At 39.5% G+C, this 14,763-nt stretch overlaps 2 protein-coding genes and 1 long non-coding RNA gene across 3 annotated transcripts in view; 2 read left to right on the top strand and 1 right to left on the bottom strand.

Annotated features, from left to right (window-relative positions):
* Positions 1–1,063: 1,063 nt before the first annotated feature.
* Positions 1,064–2,049, top strand: LOC135083995 (uncharacterized). Its single transcript, XR_010259746.1, has 2 exons — positions 1,064–1,181; positions 1,897–2,049. It is a non-coding gene; the product is annotated as an uncharacterized LOC135083995 (long non-coding RNA).
* A 35-nt stretch (positions 2,050–2,084) lies between these two features.
* Positions 2,085–3,855, bottom strand: LOC135083993 (uncharacterized). Its single transcript, XM_063978752.1, has 4 exons — positions 3,647–3,855; positions 2,826–3,529; positions 2,369–2,708; positions 2,085–2,283 (listed from the first exon to the last, which is right to left on the bottom strand). Exons 1-4 carry the CDS (start codon positions 3,776–3,778, stop codon positions 2,212–2,214), a joined length of 1,248 nt encoding a protein of 415 aa, XP_063834822.1. The 5' UTR covers positions 3,779–3,855; the 3' UTR covers positions 2,085–2,211.
* Positions 3,856–5,754: 1,899 nt separating this feature from the next.
* Positions 5,755–14,763, top strand: part of LOC135083611 (negative elongation factor A) — a 21,686-nt gene continuing 12,677 nt past the window's right edge. Inside the window, exons 1-4 of the mRNA XM_063978310.1 lie at positions 5,755–5,964; positions 7,074–7,328; positions 8,445–8,622; positions 11,189–11,353. Coding sequence (XP_063834380.1) covers positions 5,755–5,964; positions 7,074–7,328; positions 8,445–8,622; positions 11,189–11,353 — 808 coding nt within the window. The remainder of the gene's footprint in view (positions 5,965–7,073; positions 7,329–8,444; positions 8,623–11,188; positions 11,354–14,763) is intronic.

Below are 14,763 nucleotides of genomic sequence, written 5' to 3'. Positions count from 1 at the left end.
GGGTCTGGAACCAAATTCGAATGAAGACCGAGACAGGTGCCGTGAAAGAAAATAATGTTGGTGCGAAGAAGAAAACAAAAAAAGCTAAAGTTACAAAAGTAAGTACGTATTACTGGTATTGCTATTGTAAAATTAAAGGCACCCCAACCCGTCTGACCGGCGGCGTGGGGAGTGTAGGGTTGGAGAGGGTTTTGCTCTTGCAGTGGAGACTTAACTGACTATTGTACTTAATTGTTCCACTTGCTGTGTATACCTAAATATACCCTCAATACTTAGGTATTTGTTATGATTCTTTTCCTGCCTGAACCACGGATTGATTTCAATTATAAAGAGCGCCAAATCGAATGTTATCTATTTCTCATAAATCCAATACTCTCCACGAGTGTCTGATAGATACCGCTTCATAGCAACAAGGCTGCCTAAGTTATGCTGTTTGTTTCTATTTCTTTCGTCCGTTTTGTGTGGTGTATAAACTCAAATTCAATTATTTATTAATGTGCCATTTAAATAGAGCAATAAGGAGATCTATCTTCTCTGTTCTTTTAGCAGACAAAAAAGAAGCCTAGAAAATTCCTCAAAATCAGATGTCCGATATGCTTCAACAACCTCAACAACGAGGCGGTATCCTCAACCCGTTGCGGGCACGTGTTCTGTACGCAATGCCTGCTGAAGGCAATGAGGATCAAGAGGATCTGCCCTCTGTGCCGGGTGTCGCTGAGGACAGCCGCGGCCTGCCACCCGCTGTATTTGCACGATAATTTGTGCGAAGAGGACACCGAGAGCTCTTGAGGTAGGCATAGATGACCTGTTCTTCAGTCAGGGCTGTAGCTAGAATCGAATTTGAGGTAGGGCAGCATGGTTGCAGATGCAAATTGCAATCTATGGTACGGGGAATCCCCTCTGTATCACAGAATGTCACAAACTGTAGTGTGTTCGGAAAAGTTTAGATACCTATCTTTATATTTTTTTTATCTCAAACTATGAACAAATCTTTTTGAGCATTGTCCCCCTACTAAGCTACGGCCTAATGATTATCATATATTTTTTAATTATTTACAGATTGGTGAAACAGAATCGAGGATCAGTGATAATGTCGAATTGCTCGAACCATGTTAATGCTTGGTAGAGCTCGAAACATTGTGTCGGCCATCGCGATGGATCGACGGCCATTTTGGAAGTAGGTAAGTGGAATCGAAATAATGTCGTCGTTAGGTTGGCAGGTAAAACTGATTCTTTAATAGTAGGCGCACACCGTTGATTTTTCGTCGGCCGATAGTTTTTTAGTCGGGCAGTTGATCAGTATGGGCATGTATATGGGAGTTGCGCACACTACGCCGATTCAATTTGGCCGATTCTTCATACAAATTAAAATCGAGCACATCTATCGGCCAACTAAAAATCAACGGTGTGCGCGCCTACTAATGGCGCAGTTACGCTATGCACGAAATTGATCGAATCGCAAATGCGTTGGGATCGTAAAAACACAATAAAGTTAGTTATGTGTTTTCAGCACCGAGGTTGTTGGTTACCTACCTACAGCTAATGGTTCTTCCTATTATTTTATGTTAATGTTTCAATGGTCTATTCCGTTTTGATATCACCTGGATTTGATTGATTTGATTTGATCACCCAAGTGATGAAAGTGGCTTAGATTAATAAAACTCCAGGCGACACTTCCGTGTCCTTTCATCATCCATGAATAAGAAGTCCACTTTGATCACCTAGGTGATCTTACCCATGCGTGAACCATGGGTGATCAAAGGACACCGAAGTATAGTAAGCCTGAGCCCCGATTACGGTAATTTTTAAATTTGAAACGTTAAAAATTACCGTAATCGGGGCACTGGAGTCCACTTGGAATAGACCGTTTCAAAGAGATACCTTTTATTTTTACAGGTCAAGGAACTCTCCCTTCTACCCTACGTTGTGGGGCCGAACGTCCCGCGGTAAATCAACAAATTATATTCGATTAAATTGATACGTTATCGTGCGATTTGAAATATTTATTAAGAAAATATTTATTTATTTAATAAAACAAAGTTATCGTTACGTTACATTACTTTTATTTTATAACTCAGCTGTTATCTAGTATTAACCTATTAAAATTATCAGTATCTAATCCAACTAATTAAAAATACATTGATTGAGTATGAAAAATATATTTTAAAACATTTAATTAATAAATAAATGAGGAAGAAAAGTGCCCAATCTTTAATCGACCTCTGCTACCGATCTTCCATTGTTAGTCGACAGTTCCGATAACTTTTGCTTTATTTCCGTTATCTGAAAGAAGACATACTCAAGCAGTATAAAAATTATGAATAAAAATAACACCCAATGATAATAAAATACGAAATGCTAAAATTACTTTTTGAATCTCGCTCAGCAAGACCTTCTGCTCCGTCCTAGGAGTCATCCCTTCTCTGTTCAAGTCGATCGCCTCCAAATTCTCAAACAACTGCTTTATTTTCATAGCCAAATGCACATCGTTGTTATTCTTTCTCGGAACTGTAGGCTTGCACCTTCTTATCAACCTCTTTTTGTACTTATCAGGGAGGTCTTTCTCGATATCCTCCCTAGTAAGGAGGTTCATGTACTCCGGAGCTGTATCGTAAGGAATATTCTGAGAGTCGATTTTGTAGGAAGAGTCGACGAATTGCTGCTTAAATCGGTAGTTTCGACGCCAGTTCTTTAGCAGTTCCAAGTTCCTGAAAATGATAGTATTAAGTAAACATTTTTATCGAATTCAAAAATTAAAACTTATATGCGTCGCCAATTTAGCAAAAAATGGTCCTTCGAGCCGGACTTAGATTAAGGAAACGTACTTTCTCCCTTGCAATATCTTATCTCTGGTAGCAAGCAAATCCTTGTGCTTCTTTATAGCCAAATCTTTCAAGTAACTTTGTTTTATCTTTACATTTTGTATTTCTCTGCTGTCAGCGCCCTGTGGGACCACATACTTCGAACTTTGATAGTATGGCGGAATAAGCGTGCGACTTTTGGCCAGCTTCGGGCATTTCCCTTTAGTTTTACTGTAGCATTCGTCTCCAGATTCTTCCAATTCTCTCTCGCTAAACTGTATCGATAAAGTTTTTGATTTTTTCAACTTATCGCCATCGATTACTGAATTGTAACTTACTACTTCTTGGTTAAAAACGTCAGGGTAGTTGGCCGTACTGGCAGCATCAGAAACATCGGATTGGGATTGTGCAAAAATGTTGTCTATGTATTTATGATGAAGGAATTCCAGTATTTTTGTAACACCACCCTTGATGATTTCCTTCGGAGGGTAGACTAGAGGATTACCATTTAACTGTAGAACCTTTAAATTGGTTGTGCCTAATTCGTTAGGCAAAGAATTTAGTTGATTGTTTTGTAATAGCAAATGTGTAAGGCTAGGATGGTTCTGGACCGATTTTGGGAAATCTGTTAGTTCATTATCACGTAGATCGAGCCACATTAGACTTGGTAATGATGGGAAGAAATCATCTGGTAACGATGTTATTTGATTGTTATGGAGATATAGAATCTGTAAAAGAAATGTTAAGTGATTAAGTAAAATATCATAGGGCCTCGCTTCTAATAATATAATAATAATATAACTGTGGACACAGAAATTTATCATTTGATTTCAAAATAAACTCACACACAATAACTTGTTATTCGCCAAGTCGGGCACTTCTTTTAGCTGTTTACAAGATAAATCGCAAGTTGTCTCGTCATTCAACACTTCCTCGTAAATATTGCCTGTTGAGCATGAATCAGAAACAACGGACATTATTTTCCTGAAATAAATCAAATCTAGTATAAATTACACTTGTGTGGTCAATAAAATATCTTAGCAAAATCATTCGATTTTAAATATGGCGCGCACAGATTTTGTCTATGGTTCAAATATTACATGACTCTATTGACCAATCAACAATGATCTAAATTCCGAAATAAAACATTCTTCTTCTTCTTCTTCTTCTTTTATTTTGGCGACGGCTTGGTTTTGAGAACCATGATTTCGCCAATGTCACGTAAACAGCTTTGACAAAGTTACAGGGTTTTTAAAAAGAAAAAAGAAAATTTACAATATTTAATTTTTTAACAATAAGCGAAATTATTTGTGTGAGTACCTAAAACAAAACAAAAAAGACATCACAGATTGAGACAACACAAATATATACATAATACAGGGATTAAAATAGTTGGAAGGAGGAGGGTAGGATGGGAGATTGGGAGAGGAAAAATAATTTTGATTATACCTACAAGCGAATTTTTCGGGATTGGATAAATTTTGATATTTGTTTTATAAGCGGAGGATTCATGGAGTTTAGTAAACATTTAATATTAGTAGGACGAGGGACGCTGTCAGGGAGGAAATCTAATAAGGAGGAACCTATGTTTGGACAATTAAAAAAAATATGATTGGTTGTGCCTTCGTCTAAGCCACATTCGCACAAGGAACTATCCTTTATATGCATCTTCGCGAGGTGAACCGGAGTACACGCATGACCAATTCGCAACCGACAAATAATTGAAACCGAGCTTTTAGGAAGGTGTTTGTATTTAAAAAACCAAGGTCTAGGGGGAATATCTTTCTGAATATCTGCATAATATTTGCCAGCCAACCTTTTTGAGTTATCCCAATGAGTTCTCCACGATTTATAGAGATGGGCTTGGGAGAGAGATGCAGCATCGTGTGAGAATAAAAAGTAGTGCTCTAGTGAACCAAAGGATATGGCATGTTTAGCACATGAGTCGACAGATTCATTACCTGGGATTCCTCTGTGACTAGGAATCCAAGCCAATACTATGTTGATATCCTTCAGTCGACAATCGAAAAGGGCTTGTCTTATTTTTAGAACTGTGGGAAATTTTACTTTGCATTTGAAAGGGTTAGCCAAAATTGATTGGAGGCAACTAAGGGAATCCGAGAAAATTAAAACGTTATTTAACGAATGGGATTTCACATAAAGTATGGCTTCTAAGATAGCTGTAGCTTCACCGGTGAAGACCGATGTAACCGGGGGACATTTAATTTTAAAGCTAAGTGCGACTTTGTACACAGGTATCCACACTGCTGCGCCGACATATTTGATTGGTCATTTCAGCAATGACAGCTATGAGAGACATGAGCATAATTTTTTGACATTCATTTAACCATAGACAATTGTAGTGATGCGGTTAATGAACTAGCTCTTTCTTATAACGCTTTTGTGTGAAATATAAAAAAAGTTTTCTAAAATGTTAAAATAAAACTAAAATGTCATTTTTTACTTTTTTAAATGGCTATTGGACAACTTAAGAATCACATACCTACATAAAATTTGTTAATTTCTCATGTAAGTGACTGTAAGGTTTTTAATGAGAAATAAATGTTCTTTAAACCTAAATATTATTTTTTATTAATTACAAAAAATAATCATTAAACAATATTACAAAGAGGACAAGTGGCACTTTTTAATCACCACTACGAAAATCGAATCCTTTATCGAAGTGAATCAAGATTGGAGCGTGTAGGCCTAATTTACAACTGTTACTTTGCAAAGAAAGAACAGAAAGAAAGAAATAATATTTATTCGGTATCAAAGATATTACAATACAGACAGAAAAGAATAGAACAAACTGAACAAAGTTTTACATTAGTCATTCTTAACTCATTAAGTGAGCTAGTTCAATAATTACGCTCATTAGTGTGAGCTATTGAGCAACAACAAACAAACTGAAGGCACATGGCGAATACGTCACTACTGTCTCAGTTACAAGATGGCGAACGTGCGGGATAGTGACACATCTTTGTGGCTCCACAATAAACTCGGTACATCGAATGATTCGTGGACCAGTGGCTCAATTTGTACACAGTTAAACGCTGAAGTTCTGAAGAATATCAAGGATTGTTTTCCAGACCTGCAAACACAAGTGAAATTGAAATTATTGCTAAGTTTCTTTCATATCCCGCGCAGAAATGTTGAAGAGGTAACTTTTCTCTTTGATGTTCTATGGTTTTGCGTAACTGTATTGTGTTTTGTATCTCTGTCTTGGCGTACGAAAATATATTATGATAGAAAGAGAGATACGATCGACTATAGTTTTATTTGTTGTCATGTAGTAATTTACACAAGAGAAAATTCTAAAATTTATTATTGTTGATGCTTAATTATTTAGTTGTAGATATGTAATGTATGATTTGTAATGCGTTTCACTGTCCGTTGTTATTTGAGAAAGATTTATTGCGTGGTATTAAATTAATTATCGACGTTGTATTTTCCCTCCTATTTTCAGCAGGCGTCATAATTTCAATTATTATTGTTGATTGACAAATAAAACTATTGAGAACTCGTTTATTACTTAAATTTAAGCTTATTTTATAATGCTAAACTGCTAACATAGGGATACCTAACCTCAAAAACCTTAGTTTACATTTCTGCTAACCTCAAGGTCTCTGTACTCTGCTAAACCAAACACATTCCTTGGCCCAATTGATTTGAAATAATTTTCATCACATTCTTCAGTTTGGGCAATAAATTACGTCCATTATAAATATTTTATTGGCAATAAATCTTTCATTTCTTCAATGTTGTGTATTTAATTTAACTCACTAATGTCTATAATTTTATTTTAGCTGTAACCTTTCTTAGTAAATTGTTTGAATTTTCAAGCCTATTACAAGAAAAGGCTTATCAAAATGTGTAATTTTAGGGTATGGTTCAGTCTCATAAGATATTCATAAATGTAGTTTGACTTCCGTTACGTTACCCTTCCCCAAGCTTAGGAAAAAATGTTTTTTTTATGCTATACAAGGCAGGTATTTGACCGCAATCGCACCTGGTGTTTAGTGAGATGCAGTCTAGGATGGTACATATCTGCCCAGTAAGTGCCTATTCACTCTCGCCACTATATTTTCAATGATTTTCAACCATATCTTCACAACAAAGTTTAAATTGATGTGGGCTCTATTTAACTGCTGCCTGGTTAAGGGTAATTGGTCCAGTCCCTTTTAAATTAACCAGACACCTGACTGGAAAAATAATTCCCTATTTAGTTATGTGCATTGAACTAGATTATAAAAAACCTTTTTATTACAGTGGCGAAATGAACTCGAAGAGATTATCGAAGTGGCAGCGGTGGACTCAGACTTATGGGTGGCGATGCTGGCCGAGGTCCTCAAGACGTTTCCCTCAGCGGGCACCCTCAACACCGAGATAGCAGAGTTCGACGAGACCAGGCCCATCTTCAGCGATATGATCGGAGAGCTGAGACGGGCGCTAGCCAAACACTCTGACCTTGGACTGCTACCTCTTGAGTGCCTATATTTGAATAAGAATGCTTTAGTTTCTGTAGTAAGTTGGATCTTGATATTTTATTTTGACGTACATATGATAGCAATGAGGGTTTTCGCGATTGAAAAATCCGCCAGATGGCAATACGTAGACGCGAGGTCCAAATGCTGCATGATGGTTTATTTTTGACATGACATTGACAGATATGTCAAAATCCACCAATCATGCAGCATTCGGACCTCGCGTCTACGTATTGCCATCTGGCGGATTTTTCAATCGCCAAAACCCTCATACAGACTACATTATTGTTGCAAAATCGCCCTTAATACATGTTAATAAGAAGCCAAACTGTTCAGCTTGACTTGTCCTCATCTGTATTTAATTTCATCATGTGGTCCACACAGCTTATGACCGCAGTCTGTGGAGGAACACTATCTGTAGTCGTGATCCTCATCAGTGAGGGAACGAGGTAGAAGAAGTATTTAATTTGCCCATCATCCGTATTTAACATACAGGGGTGTTTCTAATTCAATAACGTCTGTAGATAGAAAGGAAGACGAATCAGTTCAATAAACAAATTACTGTCAATTGCCTGCCCATGCAATTATATTCAGCTGGCAGTGGACAGCAATTGGCTTGTTTGATTGATATTTAAGTTTTTAAATGTCCCAGCTATAGATCTAGACCTTGACTAAGTCAATGCCTGAGGTATCGGAATATTTACTATTGTGATGTGACAGAGCATACAAGTCCCAAGTCTCGGTGATGTTTGACTTTTCAAAAACACCCTTCCATGCCGCTCCCATACCTTAGGTACTGAGTTAGGACTTATAGTTTCTTAATTTATCCTGAAATTAAATCTTGACTATTGTTGCTACATAATTTTATGCAGACACAAAGATTTGCACGTGAATTTGAGTAAAAAAAGAAAGACAAGTTTTTGAAATACTCGTATGCGCCGTAACATCAACAACTGAAAAAAGTACTGAAAATATTAAGATCAAGAAAACAATTTTCACGACAAAATGCGCGCCAAATGAAATTTGGTTCATTCCTAATCAACAACCTAACGGTTCGAAGGCAATAAATACATTATTTATTTATTTAACCTTTTTAAAAGTGCTCCAAACATCCCACACATTACTAAAGTCTTCAACTACCCTCTCAACATTCCAGGTGGGCCAGCAACCCAACGCAGTGAAACACTTCACCCTGAAACGGAAGCCCAAGTCCGTGGCTCTCCGCAGCGAGCTCTTAGCCAAGGCTACCGAGGCCCAGGCCAACCAGAAGAAGGCGCAGGCGCCTACAGTGCCCGTCCGTAGCCGCGGCATGCCTAGGAAGATGACTGACACCAGTGAGTATTTGGGACTAGCTTTTGATTATGGTAGGCTGCGTAGACTTATTTATTAATTTTAGGGCACTTTTACAAAACGCGATTGAATCGCAAAATATGCACCTTTACACACACGCGTTACTAAAGCTTCAACCACACCAACGTGTGCAGAGAGCCTAGTGTGAGTTTTCACCAAACGCACTCACTAGTGAGCGCGTCAAAAAATGACATTAAATGTATGACGGATTGTACAGTGCCCCTACGGGACTATTCCCACTTCTCGTTCCCACCACTGCAACTCCTGTGTAGCCAGGATCTACAGCTTGACCGCCACAAAAACCCAACCAATGAAGGTCAAGTTTGTCCCGGGGGAAAGTTAAACTGTCATTGGATACAGCGCCCCTAGCGGGAAACGTTCAAAAACTAAAATTTTCATACATTTTTTAAACACACTCAGCCCACAGATCGCCATCGCCGGCGCGATCAAAGGGCAATGACAGGTCGCGCGACCCATGACAGTTCACGCGACCTGTCAATGGGGATTGATCGATCGATCTGCACGCGTTGGTGTGGTTGAAGCACAAAAGCAGCGATACAATCGCGATTCAGTCGCGCGACTTTCAAAACGCACGTTAGAATCGCTGCAAAAAGTCACTATGTTACGTTACTCAGGAATTTGTACTAGTTTACTGGTGAAAGAATTTTCATCTTCAATATCTATTGAATAAATAAATGCCTGACCATCACTTATCATCGGTTGAAAAGCAGGTCAAGAATTTTATCCATTTTTGTTAAATATTCTGCTATTGTTTCTCACATTTATTTATTGCATTTATATTACTTTAGCATGTCTAAAACCTTGAAAAATATTATTTTGATTCATACTTTTTGGATTTTGTGCTATAATATTTATCTCTATTTGGACAACGTTCGAAGATTAGCGTAACGCGTCTTCCGAATTAGAGCAATAGAAGCCCGTAATATCCTAACAAAAGCTAGCCTTGACCTAATTTTAACAGGCGTACCACGTTATGTAAAATACGTTTGATTTGCCTAACAGATGGAAAGTGATAGGTTATGTATGAAATGATCTCAGACGAATAAATTGTTGGCCCCATACTTTGCATTAGGGAACTGCGCAAATTGTCTTTCCTGTATTTATATCACAGATTTCCTCTCAGAATAAAACGATTTCGAAAATGCATATTAATTTATAAGACAATTTTCAGATGTATTATAACAAAATAAGTTATTAGTCGGCTAGCCGCAAAAATATTCGTATGAATCATTCGAATGGATGAAAATCTTGAAAGGTAATAAATCATTCGAATGACGAATGAACATTTATCGAACTAATTAATCGAATATTTCGATCGTAATTTTTTTTAGAAAATCGCCTATCGCTATATTGTAATAATTAGTGTTACGCATGAGTGTATGAAATTCGTGTCCGTGAGTGATGTTTATAGCTTTGTATAGATCGTGTCATCTATGAAGACGCGCCCCACCATACTTCCGCTAAGGCTAATGTTTGAGTGTTATCGGTACACGCTAAATCATGCATGAGTGCACACGCACACTACAATAATGACTCTCGGATTGCTCAGATCAAACTACCCGCACCTCGCGCTTACCTCGGCCAGACGGTGTGGCGCGTCTTCGTGGATGAAACGATCTATATCGACATAAGCAAGCTCAGGCGAATGAGTGGCTTATTTGGCCGAGCCGCTCATTTACCTGAGTATGCTCAAGTGGATAAGGCCACCAGTAACCAGTGCCAAGTCTTTAGAGCATTAGGAAAAGTGAAACTGTCATTGGACCTTGAAATTTCGAACTCTTCCTATGTTCTTCTGATTAATTTCGTTGCGGGTCCAATGACAGTTTCAACTTTCCCCCGGGACAAACTTGACTTTCATTGGTTGGGTTTTTATGGCGGTCAAGCTGTAGATCCTGGCTACACAGGAGTTGCAGTGGTGGGAACGAGAGGTGGGAATAGTCCCGTTTTGTCATTGGACCTTCAACCCAATGGTCCTGTTAATAATACCACAGAATAATAATAAGTACTACGTACAGAAGTTTTACTTCGCGAAGGTATTTAAAAAAATGTATGCTCAATGTCATTAACAATATGGTGTAATTTAGCCTGTCTCAAGAGTCAAGCACCATTTTGTTGACAAACGTCAGCGATCGGCACTGCGCCGAAGCTATAGGGCTGACTTCGGTAAAATGATGTGACGTGAGGTGCCAAACTGCGGAAAATGGCGGAGGAAATACATGATTTAGCATGAATTATCATGAATGATATTCATTAATACTTATTTACCTCTCAGTGTCTTGAGGCAACTTAAAAAAGTACAGTCTGTGTTTTTATTATTATTTAGGCAGTTAAATACTGCACAGTATTTAGTACACAATTTTCTTTATTTTCTTCCATCATACACAAGAATACGCGTGCGTGAGTCAATGTTCGCTCGTATATGAGGCCTTGTCGAATAGTATCCTGTAGGTGGGCCATCGTGCGTGTTTTGTTTTCGATGTAAACTCGAGGAGATGAAGAGGCCTGACAATACTTCTTTTCTTTCTCTAGCGCCGCTCAAAGGCCTGCCGTCCCGCTGGGCGGGCCGCGGGGGCGGCGGGGCGGGGCGGCCCCTCCCCGCTGTCCCGCGGCCCCCTCCCCGCGCGGGCATCAAGCTGCTTGATATTACGGAGCAGCCAGCGACACATGCTCAGATCAAGAAGCGCAGGAAGCTTGGTGAGTGTGACACTTATTGATTGGGAATAGAGTTGAATTTGCTTTAGAAGCAGGACTACTCCGAAACGCTGTTTACGTAGTTTCGGGTCTAGCTGTCACTGTTGCTTATTCTGTGTGAGAGGGATGGCAAAACTCGAAACTTTGGGAACTTTTTTCGGAGTAACCTCGCAGTCCGTCTAAGGCTTCAACCACACCAACGCGTGCAGATCGCCATCGCCGGCGCAATCAAAGGCCAATGACAGGTCCTGTCATTGGCCTTTGATTGGTGTGGTTGAAGCAGTAGGGATGCATCCAACAACCAGTCGGCGACACACGCTAATTGAGAAGTTCAGGAAACTGAGTTTGTTGAACTTTGTTCTTTATTCTTCGGGAATAGAGCTTGGAGTAATCTAATCTTAGTAGGGAATTTAGTGCAATGATTTGTATGGAGACCCCTCCACTTTGGTATAGAAGGCTCATTTTTGCACCAGTTGTTCTTTGGGTGCTCCTGAGTAGATTTCCGTCGGTAGACATCGGGAGCCCCCCCTGTGGTAGCAGGGGGAGGGGGGGCAAGTTTCCTTCTGCCGCGCTTCACTTTAAGGCCCATATCTTCAAAACTATGGGTATTAGGGCAAGTGTGGTGTCATTTTCGGATAATTAAAGGATGGCGAATTCATTTCTAGAAAAAACTTTTTGCCTTTTCATACAAAAAATTATAAATATGGAGTAAAATTCACAAAAACCAAAAAGTATTTTTTTAAATAAACGTCGTTTACTTTTAAATCACTGGAGATAATCTAATAAAAAAAATATGTCCTGAAAGCTACATTTATCAGGATTATAAATATATACCATTGTATGGTACTTTTTTTGAAAAAAGTAGGTAAAAAAAATTTTTCTTCAGGACACAGCGGGCGAATTTTAATGCGCGTCGGAAAAAAATATTTATTTTATCCATGAATTCATACTATTTGGTTCATAAGCAAGTAAAGATTATTATTTTAGAATTTATTTAGAGTTCCTGGCATATCATGCTACCATGATTTGTATTTTTTATTCAATTAATTTTGAACACTATGTGTAAGACATAAGGTTGAAAATAGTTTAAATACATTGTATTATTGAAAATATCATAAGAAGAAAGCACTAAATAAAGAACTTGAATTTGTCTAAACGTCTAATGATTATTAATATTATTATTATGTTTGTACGCTTTGGAGCTCACGGGTCAAAAGTGTCCCGGTCCTTTATAAGGCTTGCGTGGGGATACAGATCCAACACGTAGAGGCCGTTTTAAGCGCAAAATAATCGACAAAAGTGAAAGTGGTGCACATGCTGGATCTAGTCTCTGACTATATCATGGGATGTAGCCAGAGACCATCCCCAGCCTGTGCACAGGAGCTATTGCAGTTATTGGAGAACGGACTAGGGTTATGGATGAAGGATGGAGGGACTGGTTACTGGGCTATGGATGGAGACTACGGGTCACCTGCCTGGTTCATAGTCTCGGACTGAAAAAATGGCAGGCGGTGACTAGCCAGCGACTAAATGGGCCCCCCCTGGCGTCATGGGTCGTATAGACCGGACTGAGGGGCAACATTGGCGTCTGCCAGCTCAGGGGTGTAGAGAGGTGTGCTGCGCTTTCTCCGGAGTTACTCGCGGCGTTATGCCCTTTAACACTTCCACCCCTGGAGCATATAGCTCTAGCGACTCCACTCTGGCCGGCCGGTTAAGGCAAGTCAGAGGTGAAAGTCCTGCAGACCCTCTCGGATTCCACTTCGGCAAGCCGAAGACGAGGGTCTTGACCGACTCTCGGGAGCACTCGGATTAACAACTGGCCCCGTGGTGTCGCTACTCACCAACAGCTCGCCACAAAGCTTTATTATTATTATTTTAATTAACATTTTTATTTCTACATACATATCTACATACATAATACTATTGTACCAGTGATAACGGAAAGGTAAGTGTGAGGAAAGAGAGGATTGATATTATCATAGTACGGGAGATTATTTTTAGCACAAAGGCTACGGCTGTGACCATTATAGTTGTTTTTTCAGACAGGTGCTGTCTGCTTTACTAGCTTCTGCACTACTTCTTTCCAGGCAAGCTTCGGCAGCTACGGGCAATTGGTCCATGTAGGCTCCATGTTGCTATCGATTCTGGTCCACCCCCAACCAGTCGGGTAAAGGGAAGACTGAGTCGGTTGCTTGCAACTGACCCTATACGCGAACCCCTTGAACCAACTAAATTTTAAATAATTTTAAAAAATCATAAGGACATAATTATTGCCCTTGATATACTGATACAAAACTGCATAGGTTGGTGGGCACTTACAGCACTCGTTCATAGTCAAGCATGTAGTAATAAACAAAGTGAACGTTTAAGGAGGTTTGCTACAGTATTTCAAGCTGAATTCTACGCTATAATTATGTGTGCACTAAAAACAGGGGTGTAAGAAACGCAATATTTACATCCTTAGCCACAGCCAGGCATCACTCAAACAAAGCCATGGCCTCAGTAAAGGTTGAGTCTAGAATTAGGTATTCTAGATGCAATCTTAAAGATGAACAAACTCTGAAGGCATGACAAAGTGTCCCTAATGTGGGATACCTGGACATACACGGATCGAATGCAATGAGAGAGCCGACAGTCTAGCGAGACAAGGGTCAGAGACGATACCTATTGGGTCAGAACTGATAGTAGTACCTTTATCTAAAAGCTTAGGTACCTCATGGCCATAATATGGCCATATCCAAGAATAACAGGGCTGAATGGGAAAGCTCCAACGATATAAGCCTCTCCAAATCATTCCTATAGGGAAATACAGGGTCATGAAGAAAACTTTTCAAAGGTATGACTCACTTGACTTATGGTCCTATGTCCCCTAGATGGGGCAGAGGGCGTCCACAACAGTCCTCCATCGCGTTCGGTCTTGAGCTATGTGTTTTATCCCGCTCCAAGTCTTGCCGATCTTCTTCGCCTCGTCTGCCACAGTGCGCCGCCAAGTTTGCTTTCAAAGGTATGCCCAAGCAATTACAGGTACGCAAACTGGGCATTATGGAACGAACCACATGTCCCACAAAATGGGCCTAACAACAGAAGCTCTCGAGCATGTGGAATACAATGTGGAGTCCATGAAACACTTAATACTGTAAGGATGGGTCTGCTTGGGTCAACATATCCGGCATCAGAAGACTATTAGGTGGCTTTCACTCAGACGCTTAATTCACTTAACTAATGGATAGGATTTATTGTGATGATAGGGAATAAAAAAGGGGGAATAAAGATCCTAATGGGTCGCTGTGGACTACGCTTAGGTGTGACCCTGCATAAAATAACCCAGACAGCTTTGTATCAGCATTGGCTACTGGCAGTATATCAAGGAGTTCGCGTATAGGATCAGTTGCAAGCAACCGACTCAGTCTTCC

This window comes from Ostrinia nubilalis, chromosome 24 (genome assembly GCF_963855985.1).
Source record: "Ostrinia nubilalis chromosome 24, ilOstNubi1.1, whole genome shotgun sequence".
Classification (NCBI taxonomy): domain Eukaryota; kingdom Metazoa; phylum Arthropoda; class Insecta; order Lepidoptera; family Crambidae; genus Ostrinia; species Ostrinia nubilalis.
This window is presented reverse-complemented; position numbering and strand designations above follow the sequence as displayed.

Bases quoted from the DNA above. Each gene is read 5' to 3' on its own strand.
- LOC135083993 (XM_063978752.1), bottom strand. From the start codon at position 3,778: ATGTCCGTTGTTTCTGATTCATGCTCAACAGGCAATATTTACGAGGAA. The intron at 3,530-3,646 runs GTGAGTTTATTT...TTTCTTTTACAG, and splicing joins CGAATAACAAGTTATTGTGT to ATTCTATATCTCCATAACAA. The intron at 2,709-2,825 runs GTACGTTTCCTT...TATCATTTTCAG, and splicing joins AAGATATTGCAAGGGAGAAA to GAACTTGGAACTGCTAAAGA.